Source organism: Cupressus sempervirens, chromosome 2 (genome assembly GCF_028749045.1).
Source record: "Cupressus sempervirens isolate cs-2001-9-10 chromosome 2, ASM2874904v1, whole genome shotgun sequence".
In the NCBI taxonomy this organism is placed as follows: domain Eukaryota; kingdom Viridiplantae; phylum Streptophyta; class Pinopsida; order Cupressales; family Cupressaceae; genus Cupressus; species Cupressus sempervirens.
The window spans coordinates 232477274-232492844 of NC_143119.1; the positions used below are offsets into that span (position 1 = coordinate 232477274).

General features: G+C 36.0%; 1 protein-coding gene across 1 annotated transcript; it reads right to left on the reverse strand.

The window, feature by feature from the left end:
• Window positions 1-7658: 7658 nt before the first annotated feature.
• On the reverse strand, window positions 7659-8747 carry LOC149571895 (uncharacterized). The gene is made up of 2 exons (XM_089815744.1): window positions 8530-8747; window positions 7659-8106 (listed from the first exon to the last, which is right to left on the reverse strand). Exons 1-2 carry the CDS (start codon window positions 8745-8747, stop codon window positions 7659-7661), a joined length of 666 nt encoding a protein of 221 aa, XP_089671870.1.
• Window positions 8748-15571: the final 6824 nt, after the last annotated feature.

The window sequence follows — 15571 nt, forward strand, 5'->3', positions numbered from 1 at the left end:
CAATATTTGAAGCCTTAAAAATTTAGAATAAAACGTCATTCATGATAATTTGATTAAAAAAATTAGAATTTTCATTAATAATTTAATATTACTAATTCAAAATATGATGATTTACTATCAATATGTCAAAACTTGAATTTTATAATAGATCTATCGAATTGAAATTCAATGTTTGTTGGGTCAACATTAAAATCTAGTAGTTATGGAGACTAAAAAGCAGCAATGCACAGAAAAGAAAAATAATAATGCCAAATCAATATTCAAGAATCAAAACAAAAAAGAAATCATAAGTCGGAACATAACATACTCTATTATGAGGCAGAAAAATAGGATTTATTATTTATGAACTTCTGATTACATCTTTTGAACTGCACAAGACATAAATATATGAAGAAGAGCAGTCAAATGCTCTCACCCCTGAACTTCTCAGTATGCATTCACATGCAAGGAGAAATTTAAGTAAAAACTACACTAATCAAGGGAATGGACTAAGGTTTAACTAAATAACAATAAGTAAAAGATGACCAATGACTACTGGAAACAACAATTTTCCTTATTGCATGGAGCAGACAACACAAAGATTAAATAAAAGTTAAAACAAACTAAAGAAAGCTATTCCTAATTGCCGATAATTTTGTGACTAACTGAATGCATGGTGTTGTTCATCTAGTTAACTATAGCATCAATCTTCACAGTAGTTACTAACTGTGCATCATATAAGTTCATCAACATCATCATTGACAATAGATGATGTATGCAGATTAGAATCACAAGCAACCCCACAATCGCTTGCACTAGGACAGTTGCTATCTGTCTGCACATCCAGTAAAGATTGTGTTGTAGTTGAAATATCCAAATCAGTTCTCTCTAGATCTACATCCCAATACTTTATGCCCCCTTGTACTCATTGTGACTATGAGTTAGAAGGCACAAGTTGGAATCCACATAAACTAGTTCTTCTACCTTACTTGCTGCCAATCGATTGTGTTTCACTGAGTGAATAAAGAAGTATGTACTCCAATTTTGCTCAGATGAAGAGGAACTAGCAACCTATTGAGTCAAAGGGAGAGTCATAAAAAATTGTCAATCAAAATAAAGTTAATATTTTTTTGTCAATTTTACAAATAGTAAACAATAAAAATAAAAATTGATAGGGTGCTATAACAATAGAAGAATTTACTTGTGATAAAATTTTGATTGCAAGAGTTTGGAGGTGTGGTGATGTATGGCCATTAAGGTACCACCAAACATGAGCATCCTTTGTATACTTGTCACAGAGAGCAGAAGAACTTTGACCATTGGAAGCTACAAAATCAGCAAACTCACTCATAACTATATTCTCCATTTCATGATTCGGGAAGAGTTTTGTAAGTGCTTTCCTGCATCCTTCACTAACTTCTACATCTCTGTATGGTGGCACCCTTGATGGCATAGCAAGAATTTCATCGCTATAAAATTTGGGAGTCAAGGCAAATGCAAGAAGGTGAAGTGGGGTGGTCATTTTATTCCACCGCTCAGCACAAATTGTCTGCACCTCTTTGAATAAAGTTTCTTCAGATCTTGCTCCTTTTAATTGATGACGTGTCTCATTTTCTCAAGCATTGAGTCAATTCCATCATATACCTCTCCCAAACATTGATGGTCTGTGTCAGTATAACAAATCATACTCATGATGGGCTTAGTGAAACTAAGAAGATATTCCACTCGTTCCCACCAAGTGTCATCTAGGATCATTCGTTTTATGTTTGTTGCCCTCTCAGTACTAGATTGCCTCCATAGTGACCAGCTTCAACTAATAACCATGCTAGCAAGTGATTCTCACACCTTCACAAGTCACCTCAAGATGATTATGTTTGATGCAAATCGGGTCTCAGCAACCTATTCAACATAAAAAATAAAAATAAAAATAAAAATAAAAAGATGCATTCAAGTTTAAAATCTAAATTCATACTTACTAAAGTGAAATACAAAATTCAAAAGTTGAAGTGTTTCAATTACCTTTAGTAACTCCAATTGCGAAAATGATCTAAAAATGGCCTGTGACATGTGATGGTTTGTGATGAACATTTGGATCTCTTCAGCTTCTGCATAGGTTTCTTTGATCCAATTTATTTTCCTACCCAACTTCTGTAGCATGAGGTTTAGAGAGTGCACTGCACAAGGTGTCCAAAATATGTGATCAAACTGCATCTCAATCAACATCCCTATTGCTTTACAATTCTTTGCATTATTTGTTATTACTTGGACAACATTTTGAGGGCCAATATCTTGAATGCACTGTATAAGGATGTTAGCAATAAATTGTGTATCCTTTACTTGCCCTTCACAATCCACAGATTTAAGAAACATTGCTCCTTTAGGGCACACTGCAATCACGTTGATTAATGGCCAATTTTTTAACTCACGTTGATCTCTACCAAGTTTTATTTTCAACAATGGCATTTTAACTCACTTGATCTTTAAATTATCTTATAATGGTTAATTTATTTTTGTTCACTTATATTGGGAAATCTTGGAACATACAAGTAGTCATACCCTTAGCCAGGGTTTTGAACATTATGTGCAGCATTGGTACTGGCACCCATGTTCACTTAAACATTGTATTCTGATGTTTGAGTGGTCAAATTCTGGATATATGGTATTGTTGGTTTTCAAAAATGGAACAAGTATGAATCTTGTAAATTTTGTTCCCTATAGAATAGATTTAGTAACTAGCAACCTTTGAAAGGAATACTTTATAGATTGATTGCCCATACTTCATCATGTTTCCCTTTCAAATTTTACATTGCTTAAATGCCTGTCTACATTACATGATTTATCAATTTGCAAATATGAATAACATATATATTTACAAATAAAATAGTTGTTTGTAATAGCCTAAATATTATTAATTTTAACTTGGAAGAAGATCACAAAGGAAGAAATCTTGGAACATACGAATGACAAAGATGGAAACAGGTGAATGACAGACCTAGGGAGATAAGATCTGCTTTGTTGCCTACAACAAAGAAGAATATGCAGACTTGAATTTCCTAATCAGAAAGAGACTATCATTTCACATCTAGGTGCTATAAATTGCATTTAGGTACATAATGGTCAGTGATTTGTTTTTCTTGTGAATGTATTTGTAATGATTATTGGAATTTTGATTAAGGCTAATGTTTATAAAAGGTTTGATTCCTTAAGTTAGTAGTACCATCTTTCTGAGACTTACGTTGCTGCTTACCAATCACTTTGTTTCATTTTCTTTATTTTAATTGTTATGTATTTTCTAATTACACTTTATTGGCAGTAAGCTAGCATACACGTGTATAGGGGTTTTTTGAACTTCTACTATGCAAATTTGGTGGTTCATTAACCTTATAGGACATTCAGCTATAATGCCCTATTGGATTTTTGTTAAATATGTACTTCCCTTACCCTATACTTGACTGAGGTTCAGATTTATAAGAGAACCTATAAATCATCTACAATAGTAAGTTATAGTATCAATTGACTGAAGTTTAGTTATGTAGTTTAATGAATTGTGACATTTGTTTATTATTGGAATCTAATAATTTAGCTCAAGCATTTAATATTATTTTGGACAATTTGTTTTGGGAACTATAGTATAGGTATGTTGGAGTAATTCATTTGACTAAAGTTGAAACTTGATAGATAGATACATTTTTCCTTGGCCTGAGGTAAACATATTTTATAAAATAGAGAATGGAATCCCAGTTTCTAGTACTGAGAATTTTGGATTTTTTTGAAGTTTTTAAGGAGGGTGTACTATTATTTGAAAAAAATGATAGGGTTATTTGTTGACTTTAATAATACAGAGAAAACTTCCAGGGTTATCTATGGACAAAACAAAAGAGGGCAAAATACTTATCCAGGTAAGCTTTCATATACAAGAAAGAGTTTCATTATTACTTGTTACAAATCCAGTCAATTCAAACTATTTTTTCTTTGCTTACAATTGAAGGCACCCACCAATCCAATGTATTTTTTTATAGAGTTGCATGCAGATTAAATCTAAATCCCTGCTTGATGAGCTTCCATATAAATTGGAGTGTCTTTTCTACTTTAAATTACATCCAAAACAAGAAAGACTTGATGAATTCATGCACCTGTAGTATACCCTGCTCTATTGTTGATGTCAATCAAACCATTACTGTGAAAGAAAGTGATCATGTATAAGGTGCAATTTAAATCTTGAATTAATTTAGACATGACTATGACTACTTCCCTGATCACAAATAGCTTCTTTAAAAGGAAGACATTTCCAAAATAGCTAACTAATGTGTAAATTGTTTATATTTTTAGGTATTAAATTGGACTTCATGTGGATTTCATATCAAGCACAAATCAGTATCACATAAAGCTCATTGGAATTCAGATTTTCCTAGGAGGCATGTTATATAATTGATATTGTTGCGTCTAATTTATTTTTTAAACACAGATTTGTGTGGCTTCCATCTTTGGCATATGGATTCATTTAAGGGAGAATCAACATTAATTTCTATTGATGAATAGATAACATGAAATGATATTGGAGGATTTTGGAACTTCAACTTCTTTGCAGGCTCGGTAGTTTGTTGATCTTAGAGAGCATACAATTGCAATGCCCTTCTAGATATCTGGTATGTTTGTACATGCTCTGCTCTACAATCTTTTTAGTTGGTGTAGCGTGGTATTTTTTATTGTCTTTCAATTTTTTTACAAAAGCTGCAATCATCCACAATAGTAAGCTAAAGCATAAGCTAGCTGATATCATCTACAATATTAAGCTAATTGATCAGATAAGTGGTAGTGCATATGAAGAGGCAAAAAAAGTAGGTGGCAAAGAAACTCTGAGAAAAATGTTCTTCTAGGTAATTCTTATACAAGAAAGAGCTCATTATTTTTTTGGTATAAGTCTAGTCAATTGAAATCTTTTGAGTAACTAACCCATGATGAGTTTCTAATGCAGGCATGAGATGAGGGACCCCACAAGAGTTCATTGCATTAATGTGGAGAAGAAGAGATAGAAAGCTCCTTATAACATGTTCAGTAGATCACAAATAACTGCTCTTAGGCAATGAGTAAACCACATAACTAACAAAGTGTTTGAATTTTGTGTTTTTAGGCAAAGACTTGATCATTTGTAGTTCAATTTAGTGGAGGGTTAAATTCTTTTATGAGAGTCCATTCTTGTCAACTTTTTTATGAGAGTCTATTTTGTTTTTTAAATTTCACTTTCTTTGTGTATAGCGTGCACGCTGGTCCTTATGTTTAGTTTTGATTTTCATCTTGATTTATTTTATTTTATTTTTTTTTATTTTTTTGCGCGTGCGTGTGTGTGTGTTAGTATTACATTTTTTTTAGTAGACTAGAATAGGAAGTGGATAAAAGGAAGAGGCAGAGCCACAATGGACAAAGTCTTTTTCTAGGTGATTCTTATTAATGCTTTTAAATTCTAGAATAAATTCTTATCTATGTTTTTTGACATTGGGATAGACTCATTTGTTTTGTTAAATTTTTTGTAGAGGAACAACACAGATAGATGTTCCCTCAACTAGGATTTTGAAAGTGATGTACCAGCTTTGGCATGCATCCATATTCATTGTGACATTGTATTTTGGTCTTTGAATGACTAAATTCTTGATATTGATCTTTGTCGGATGGATTCAAGAAAAGGAGATTCAACATTGATTTCTATTGATGAATAGATAAACATACAAGGATATTGGATGTTTTTGGAACTTCTACTTCTTTGCAAGGTTAGTAGTTTGTTGATCTCAGAGAGCATACAATTTCTATGCCCTTTTGGAATTTTGGTATGTTTGTACATGTCCTGGTCTAAAATCATTTTGGTTGGTATAGCATGGTATTTTTAATTAGATTTCAATTTTTTATAGAAATTGCAAATCATCTATAATAGAATGCTAAAGTATAAGCTAGCTGATATCATCTACAATACTAAGCTAACTGATCTCATAAGTGGAAGTGCATATGAAGAGACAAAAAAGGAAGTGACGAAGCAATTAAGAGAAAAATGTTCTTTTAGATACTTCTTTAATAAGAAAGAGTTCATTATTTTTTGTTGCAAGTCCAGTCAATTCAAATATGCTAAGTAATTGATTCATGATGAGTTTCTAATGCAGGCATGGGATGCAGGACTAAACAAGAGTTCATTGAACTAATTTGGAGAAGAAGAGATGTAAAGTTCCTTAACTTGTTTAGTAGATCACAAATAATTTCACTTAGGCAATAAGTAGACCACATAACTAACCAAGTGTTTGAATTTTGTGTTTTCAGGCAATGACTTGATCATCAGCAGTTCAATTTAATGGAGGATTTAATTTTGTTCTTTTTGTCCTTTTTTGTTCTTTCTGCTCTTTGCTTGTCAATAATATTTTTGTTGATTCTTTGTAAATTTTTTATGAGTATTTGTGTTATTTTGAAATTTAATTTTCTTTGTGTATAGCATGCATGTTGGCCCTTTTATTCAATTTTCATTTCTCATCTTTACATGTTCTATGTTTTCATTGGGTGTGTTAGGAGTGTGCATGTTACATTCTTTTAGTAAAGTTAAGAGGAGTTGGGTGATTCTTATTAATGCTTTTAAATTCTAGAATAAATTCTTATCTATTTTTTTCAACATTATCTTATACTCATTTGTTCTTCTAATTATTCTATATTGGAACAACACAATTAGACATTCCCTCAACGAGGATTTTGAAAATGATGCAACAGCTTTGGTACATGCAACCATATTCATCGTGACATAGTATTCTAATCTTTTAGTGACTAAATTCTTGATATATTGATTTTTGCCACATGGATTCAACCAAAGGAGATTTGACATTGATTTCTATTGAATAGATAACATATAGGGATATTGGAGTTTTGGAAACTTTTACTTATTTGCAGGCTTAGTATTTTGTTGATCTCAGAGAGCATACAATTGCAATGCCCTTTTGGATCTCTGGTATGTTTTTACATGCCTTGCTCTACAATCTTTTTGGTTGGAATAGCGTGATATTTTTTATTAGCTTTCAAATTTTTTACTGAAGTATTTTTGTACATTCCTTGCTCTATTTGTTGACCTTAGAGAGCATACAATTACAATGCCTTTCTAGATCTCTGGTATGTTTGTACATGCCTTGTTCTTCAATCTTTTTGCTTGGCATACTGTGGTATTTTAAATACCTTCTATTTTTTCATAGAAGAAACAAATCATGTACACTAGTAAGCTAAAGTATAAGCTTGTTGATATCATCTAGAACAGTAAGCTAACTGATTAGCTGAGTGGTACTACATATGAACAAGCAAAGCAAGGATGTGGCAAAGCAACTAAGAGCAAAATATTCTTCTAGGTACTTTTTTTTTTGGGAAAAAGGGGCAAAAATTTATTTAGTAAAAGTCAAATTACAAAGGCCTCAGGCCCAATATACTAAACCACAACCCAAAAGCCATTAAGATCTATCCTTCTCCACTAAATGCTCGAAAATCCCCACATAATCAGCAGGAAGATCATCTCTATCAGAAATATCCCAACTTGCTCCCTTCTCCGAAGCCCATTTTGCCAAGACATCAGCAAATCCATTCCATTCCCTAGGAATATGACAAAAGGAGATCTCATCCACAAAGATGCTCAAGTGAATAATCTCTCTAACAAGAGAGGCAATATGCTAGTTATAGTCATCTATTCTCTGGTTACTAATCATGTCCACAACAATCTGAGAGTCTAATTCACACACAATTCTCCTCCATCCAAGAGAACAAGCCCGCTCCAAATCCACCTTAATGGCCAAGGCTTCCATCACGTTATTAGAATGAACTCCTTTATGAACCGAGAAAATGAAACAAACCTTGCCATCCGCATCTCTCCCAATTCCTCCTACACCAGCTTGTCCAGGATTACCCCGGGAGGAGCCATCAGTGTTAATCTTTAGGAAATTATCTGGTGGAGGTCTCCATCTTCCCATCTTGCACACTTTTCTTTTTAGTGGCTGACGTTTCTTACTGCTTCTACTTCCCCAACTTTTGTCCACCAATCCCAAATTGCTAACTATCCTGGAGTCAACAGGATCCACTGGCTCCGTCATATCGCATTTAGCATAGATGGTCTCCTGAAGCCTGCTTAAGATCAACTGCCATAGTTTAGTGACTCCTAGGCTGGAGTTACAGAAGATCCGGTGATTACACTCTAGCCAAAGATTCCAAAGAATGAAAGAAGGTCCAATAGCCTAGGCCACTTGGAGGAATGAAGTTCTCGCAGGGGGTCTACCAAGACTATCCCAAAACTCAATAAGAGATTCAACATGAATACATCCATGACACCATGCCTCCCACCACTTATGCCAAATTTCTCTAGAGAGAGGGCATAAGAAGAATAAATGAGAAACATCCTCTCCATGAAACCTACAGAGGGGACAAAAAGAAGGACCTTGAAACCCTCTTCTCTGAAGGTTATCCCAAGTAAGACACTTTTTTTGAGCAACCAGCCATAGAAAAAAATTACATTTAGGCCATCAGAACCTATTCCAAACTTTTCGTCACCAGGGAGTTTCCTGAAATTCATTACATTGACTATCTAGTCGAGCATATCCTTGGGCCACACTGAAAGTACCTTTAGGGCTGGGACCCCAAGCTAGGATGTCTTTGTCCTTAGAAGAGTTGCATAGCCTAACAAAGAGAAGATTGGCCAGTTCAGCCCGAATCTTTGAGGAGCCCCCCGGGGGCCAATCCTGAGGATCCTTCCAATTAGCCACAACCATCGAGCCACACCTCCTTAAAGTTTTGAAGTGAACTAATTTGGTCCATCCTGCAGCTGAAAAAATTTGATATAGAGGCTGAAGGTGTGGATAGCTAGAGAGAATGGGAGGATAGCCATCCCAGGAGTCTAGCCAGAAAAACACACACGATCCTTCATTACATATCCAGAAGAGGCCGTCTTTGATGAGAGGAGCACCTCTTTTAAGAGTGTCCCAAATAAAGGATCCCTTACCATCCAGCTCCAATCTAGGAATATCCTAAAGTTTCACTCCTGGGAAATACTTATGAGCTAGAATCTTAGCCAAATCGTGTTCTTGATTCTTGCACCACTGCCAATATAACTTTGCTGCCAAAGCCTTGATGCCAAGAGCCATACATTTAAGGCCTAATCCTCCAACAAACTTATGCAGGAAAATAGTGTCCCATTTGACCAAGCAACATTTAGAAGAGAGGAGATTGCCTATCCAAAGGAATTGTTGTGACAGAGCATCAAAATCTTTCATAACTCCAATGGGAGGAGTTTGCACCAGACACCTATAAATAGGAAGAGCCCGAATCATAGTCTTGAGAATGATGACCCTACCAGCAGAAGAGAGCCATCTATGAGTCCAGTGACTCACCTTGCTATGAAATTTGTCCAAAAAACCTTGCCAATATTCTTTTAGCTGAGCCCCAAGGGTTAGAGGAACTCCAAGATAAATCAATGGAAGGGATCCAACCTAAAACTTGAGAATTCTAGCAATCCTGACCTGAATTGCCTGAGGAGTATTAAAGAAATAAATAGATGATTTACCTTCGTTAATTTTTTGTCTAGAGGCTTTCAAATAAGTATCCAAAATCATTCTGAAGTTCCTTGCTTCATTAATGGTAGCCAAACCCATCAATCCAGTATCATCCAAAAATTGGAGGTGCGTATATGTTGGAATATCATTGTGCCACTTCCACCCCTGGACAAGTCCCTGCTTAGCTTGAGATTTTATAAATCTGCCCAAAGCCTCCACCATAATGATAAATAGATATGGAGAGATAAGATCTCCCTATCGAAGCCCCCGAGAAGAAAAGAATAGATCAGTAGGTTCTCCATTAATAAGAACTGAAAAGGACGTGGAAGTCATGTAGCTGAGAACCCAATCCACCCATTCCCTATCAAATCCAAAAGCGAGAAGCACCTGTCTCAGGAACTCCCAACTAACTCGATCGTAAGCTTTAGCTAAATCCAACTTAATAAACATAGCTTTTTCCTTGGACATAGCCATAGAATGAATAGCCTCTGAAACAATAACCACTCCATCTAGAATCTGTCTACCACTAACATAACCTCCCTGCTCCTCGGATATCAAAGAGGCCAGGAAAGGCTTAAGCCTTTCAGCAATTAATTTAGTGATAATTTTGTATGTGACATTACATAAAGCAATAGGTCTGAATTGATCCAACTTGTTAGCTCGATGAATCTTGGGGATGAGAGTTAGGAAAGTAGCATTCAAAGACTTGACCATTTGTTTATTTTGATATGATTCCCGAACAACATCTAGAAGATCAAATTTAATAATTTCCCAAAATTCTTGGAAAAATTCAATGGGAAATACATCTGGGCCCGAGCTTTACTTTCTTCATAGAAAATACCACCTTCTCCAGCTCTTCAAGCGTAATAGGTTTAAACATATCCTTGTTCATACTGCTAGACAAAAGATGGGGAATGCATTCTAAAATAGTCCTTGTCTCTACCAAGGAAATAGGTTCCTCCTTAGAGAAGAGTTGAGAGAAGTAATTAGTGGCCTCTAAAGAAATTGTCTCCTTGGAAAAGAGATGACCTCTAGAAGAAGAAACAAGAGAAGTAATGGAGTTTCCAAACCCGTGAGCTTTAACAGTGTTGTGGAAGAAAGCAGTGTTTCTATCTCCCTCCTGTAGCCAATCCACCCGAGATTTTTGCTTCCAAAATATTTCCTCTCGAAGCTCCCATTCTTCAACCTCTTTTAAAGCTGAGGATTCTTTAGATACTAAATCTGGAGTCATTCCATGGTCCCTGATCTAGCGAGTGATACCATCCAGCCTGGCCTGGACATCTTTTAAATGCTCTTGAAGGTTTCCAAAGCACTGATTATTCCACTATTTCAGCTTGAATTTCACATGTTGAAGGTGCTTCTCAAAGGTGAACATAGAAGTACCATGAGGAGGCCTACCCTCATACCACCAGGCTACCATGAGATTCTGAAGGGAAGGATCTCTCAACCACATCAACTAAAACTTGAAGGAGGGATTCATAGCAGTCTTGAAAGGAGTGACAGAGAGCGTGATAGGCCAGTGGTCAGAGCCTCTCCAGTCAAGAATATCTGAATTGGTAGACCATCTAATATTCATCCAAAAACAAGATACCAGGAACCTATCAAGCCTTTTCGAGATAGCCTCCATCCCACTCCTTTTGTTATTCCATGTGAATATACCAAAACCAAGCTTAACATCAATAAGATTCAAAGAGCTAATATTATCTCTAAGCATACTAGAAGAAGGACCCAATCGAGAAGACCCACCTCTCTTTTCCTCAAGACTAGTAATAGCATTAAAATCTCTGGCAACAATCCAAGGAAGGAAAGGATCTAAATATTGGACAAATATAATATGTGACCACAAAAGAGATTTGCCTACCAAATCACTAGGAGCATAAATATTGGAGAACAAGCACCTTTTACCTGTCTCAAAGTGAGAAGCCATAAAAGAGATGGAAGACCTGCTTGCAATCCACCACAAGGGAGTCACCTTCTTGGGATTCCAGAGACAAGCAAGACCACCTGAGCTTCCCTGAGCACCTACTGCCTGCCAGCTACCATAGGGCCATAACTTTGGCCCGCAACCATTCAATTCATCAACTGAGAGTTTAGTTTCTTGAATGAAAATAATATCTGGAGAGTGAGAATCTATCAATCTATGAACAACCTTTTGTCTAGGGATGCCATCCAACCCACTAACATTCCAAGAGATAACAATCATTTAGAAGATTGTGAGAAATGGGAGTCAATGGGCTTCACAAACTCCACCTCAACTAAAGTCTCACCCATCATCTTAACTTTCTCCTAATCTGCCTTCCTTCCACTCTTAGAAGACTTCCCTGAAATTCCTTTTTTAAAGGGTTTTTTCTGTAAGCCCAATGTGGATGTAGCTTTAGAGCCTTTTGTGCTGTCGATCACTCCTTTCTTGCCAAGATGGGTGGAGGCTATGATATTTGGACCGTCACGGGGATGTGACTCACCAAGAATGTCATAACATAACTCCTAAACCAATTCATCTGAACTAATTGGCTGGCCTTATACTTCTTCAGGAATCTGGACTAGATTCCCAACTTCATCTAGCTGGGGTTCCAAAAGAGAACCCTCACCCGGGGATATCTCAATAGGTATACCTTCCTCCTGTATCAAGTTTTCCAGCACATTAAACCTATTGAAGGTATCATCACTTTGTCTATTCGTCCACGTTCTCTTCTGCCCCTTTCCTTTATTATGTGGCTTCATTGGGATAAAACCCTCCTTATCTGCAGAGGGACCAGCTGGCATAGGGGCTTTGCCCTTGTCATCCCTAGGGTTTGACAAAGTGGTTGTTGATGATTGAGAGAATTTATTTCGGGGGTATTTGCGGCGCAAGTGCCCATACTCACGGCAAATCCTACATCTGAAGGATAGAGTTTCATAGTCCAACTGCTGAGTACATGAAGAAGGAACTAAGAAAATTTCTATAGAATTAGGCAGTGGATTAACAAGATCAACCTCCACACAGATTCGTGCGTATGAAATTACCTTTCAATCCTGGGTTTGGGTGGCCGATCCAACTAGTTTCCCAAGCAGAAGAGCAATCGAATGAAGAATATCCTCTCTCCAAAATTCTAGTGGCAGACATGGCATCCGGATCCACACAAGGACCCGAGACGGGATCTCTTCAGTAGAGTTGAATCCAGTGTGTCGGGGTTTGATGAACAACCCAACTTGGTTAAAAAAGTATGTGCCTCCTTTGAATACTTTGTTCCTGTCCAACATGCATGAAAAAATAACCATAAAATAGTTGTTAGATGCCAGAAGAATTTCCATATCCCCTTCCGGATTCCAAATATGGTGTGCCCATGATTCCAACACATGGAGAGGGAGTCGGAGATCCAAAAACTTTCATATGAGCGCATGCTTGCCTCAATACTTCACATCTTCTGAGATTTTCTCTGGTTGAATAATCAACACTGGTCGATCATTAGATCTTTCCAAACACCCATTCGTCTTCTTAATTCGGATAGAACCTTTTGAAGATGCCACATTCTCGCTAGAAGGTATATTGTCCATCTAACCTTTAGCCTCCCCTCGCATTTGACAAGAGGTATCAGGCATTTCCAAATCATCAGACAAAATCTGAGCCCTAGGGGCTTCCGATTGCCCCATGCCCAGACTCAAAGTCAATAGCTCCAAGCCAAATTAGAAATCAGACCCAACCGTTCACTGATGTGCCTCCCCCACCACCGTAGAAGGAAAAAACACGCTGAACGTCAACACCTGGCTGGCCACACCTCCACACAATCATCTAACACTCAAAGCGCAACTTCCTCCCTCCTACTCAAACCCTCGTCCTAGCATGTAATCCAAATGCAAAGAGAGCAAACACGACCCAGAACCAAGTGCCAGAGACCATCATGCAAAGGGCATGCAGGCCCTAGCTCCATAGGGAGCAAGTTCGCATCACAGAGCTCTGCACTTCGCGCTTCCTAGAAGGGAACCGAACTATTCTATTATCATTTGGTCTCTTCTAGGTACTTCTTGTTTGACAAGAAAGAACTCATTATTTTTTATTGTAAGTACAATCAATTTAAATTTATTGAGTAGTTGATTCATGATGAAATTCTAATGTAGGCATGTGATGCAAGATCCAACAAGAATTCATTGAACTAATCTAGAGAAGAAAAGATGGAAAGTTCTTTATAACCTATTCAGTAGATCACAAATAACTGCTCTCAGGCAGTGAGTAGATGACATAACTAACCAAGTGTTTGAATTTTGTATTTTCAAGCAATGACTTGATCATCTACAATTCAAATTATGGAGGATTTAACTCTGTTATGTTATGTCCTTTTTCCTTATTTATGCTCTTGCTTGTCAATAATATTGTTCATTCTTTGCATTTTTTTTATGAGTGTTTGTTTTATTTTGAAATTTCATTTTCTTTGTGTATAGCGTGCATGCTGGTCCTTATGTTCAGTTTTGATTTCTCATCTTTACTTGTTCTATGTTTTTTTGGGTGAGTCCAGTGTGTGTGTGTGTGTGTGTGTGTGTTTTACATCCTTTTAGTAGTCCAGAAGAGCAAGTGGATACAAGGAAGAGGCAAAGCCATAGTGTACAAAATTGTCTTGTAGATGATTCTTATTAATGCTTTTAAATTCTAGAATTAATTCTTATCTATTTTTTTTCAACATTGGCATATACTCATTTGTTTTGTTAATTGGTCTATATTCAAACAATACAGGGAAACATTCCCTCAAGTAGGATTTTAAAAATGATGCACCAAATTTGGTACATGCACACATATTTATCATGACATTGTATTTTGATATAATATACAATAGTAAGTTAACTAATCAACTAAGTGGCAGTTCATATGAAGAGGATAAAAAAGGAAGTGGTCAAAAATTTGAGAGCAAAATGTTCTTCTAGGTACTTCTTCAACAAGAAGAGCTCATTATTATTTTTTGCTAGTGTAGTCAATTCAGATCTATTGAGTAACTAACTGATGATGAGTTTCTAATGCACGGACCGAACAAGAGATCATTTAACTAATCTGGGGAAGAAGAGATGTAAAGTTCCTTAACTTGTTTAGTAGATCATAAATAATTGCTCTTAGGCAATGAGTAGACCATATAACTAACCTAGTGTTTGAATTTTGTGTTTTCAGGCAATGACTTGATCATCTGAAGTTCAATTTAATGACAAATTTAATTCTATTATGGTATGTCCTTTTTTGTTATTTCTACTCTTGCTTGTCAATAATATCCTCCATTCTTCATAGTTTTTTTAGGAGTATTTATTTTATTTTAAAATTTTATTTTCTTTGTATATAGCGTGTATGTTGGTACTTATGTTCAGTTTGATTTCTCATCTTTTCTTGTTCTATGTTTTTTTCTGGTGAGTCTTGTGTGTGTGTGTGTGTGTGTGTGTGTGTGTGTGTGTGTGTGTTACATCATTTTAGTAGTCTAGAAGAGCAAGTGGATACGAGGAAGAGGCAAAACCACAATGTACAAAATCATCTTCTAGGTGATTCTTATTAATGCCTTTAAATTCTAGAATGAATTCTTATCTATTTTTTGAACATTGACATATACTCATTTGTTTTGTTAATTATTCTATATTTGAACAGCATAGGAAGACATTCCCTCAAGTAGGCTTTGGTGCATGTACACATATTCATCGTGACATTGTATTCATATTTTTGAGTGACTAAATTCTTGATATATTGATCTTTACTACATGGATTTAGGAAAAGGAGACTTGACATTGGTTTCTATTGATGAACTTGGACTTTTTGGAACTTCTACTCGTAGGCTTAGTAGTTTGTTAATTTCAAAGACTATACAATTGCAATGCCCTTCTAGAACTTTGATATGTTTGTACGTGCCCTTCTCTACAATCTTTTTGGTTGAAGTAGCATGGTATTTTTTATTAACTTTCAAATTACTTACGGAAGCTGTAAATTATATACAATAGTATGCTAAAGCATAAGCTAGTTGATATAATATAGAATAGTAAGCTAACTGATTAGCTAAGTGGCAGTGCATATGAAGAGGATAAAAATGAAGTGGCAAGGAATT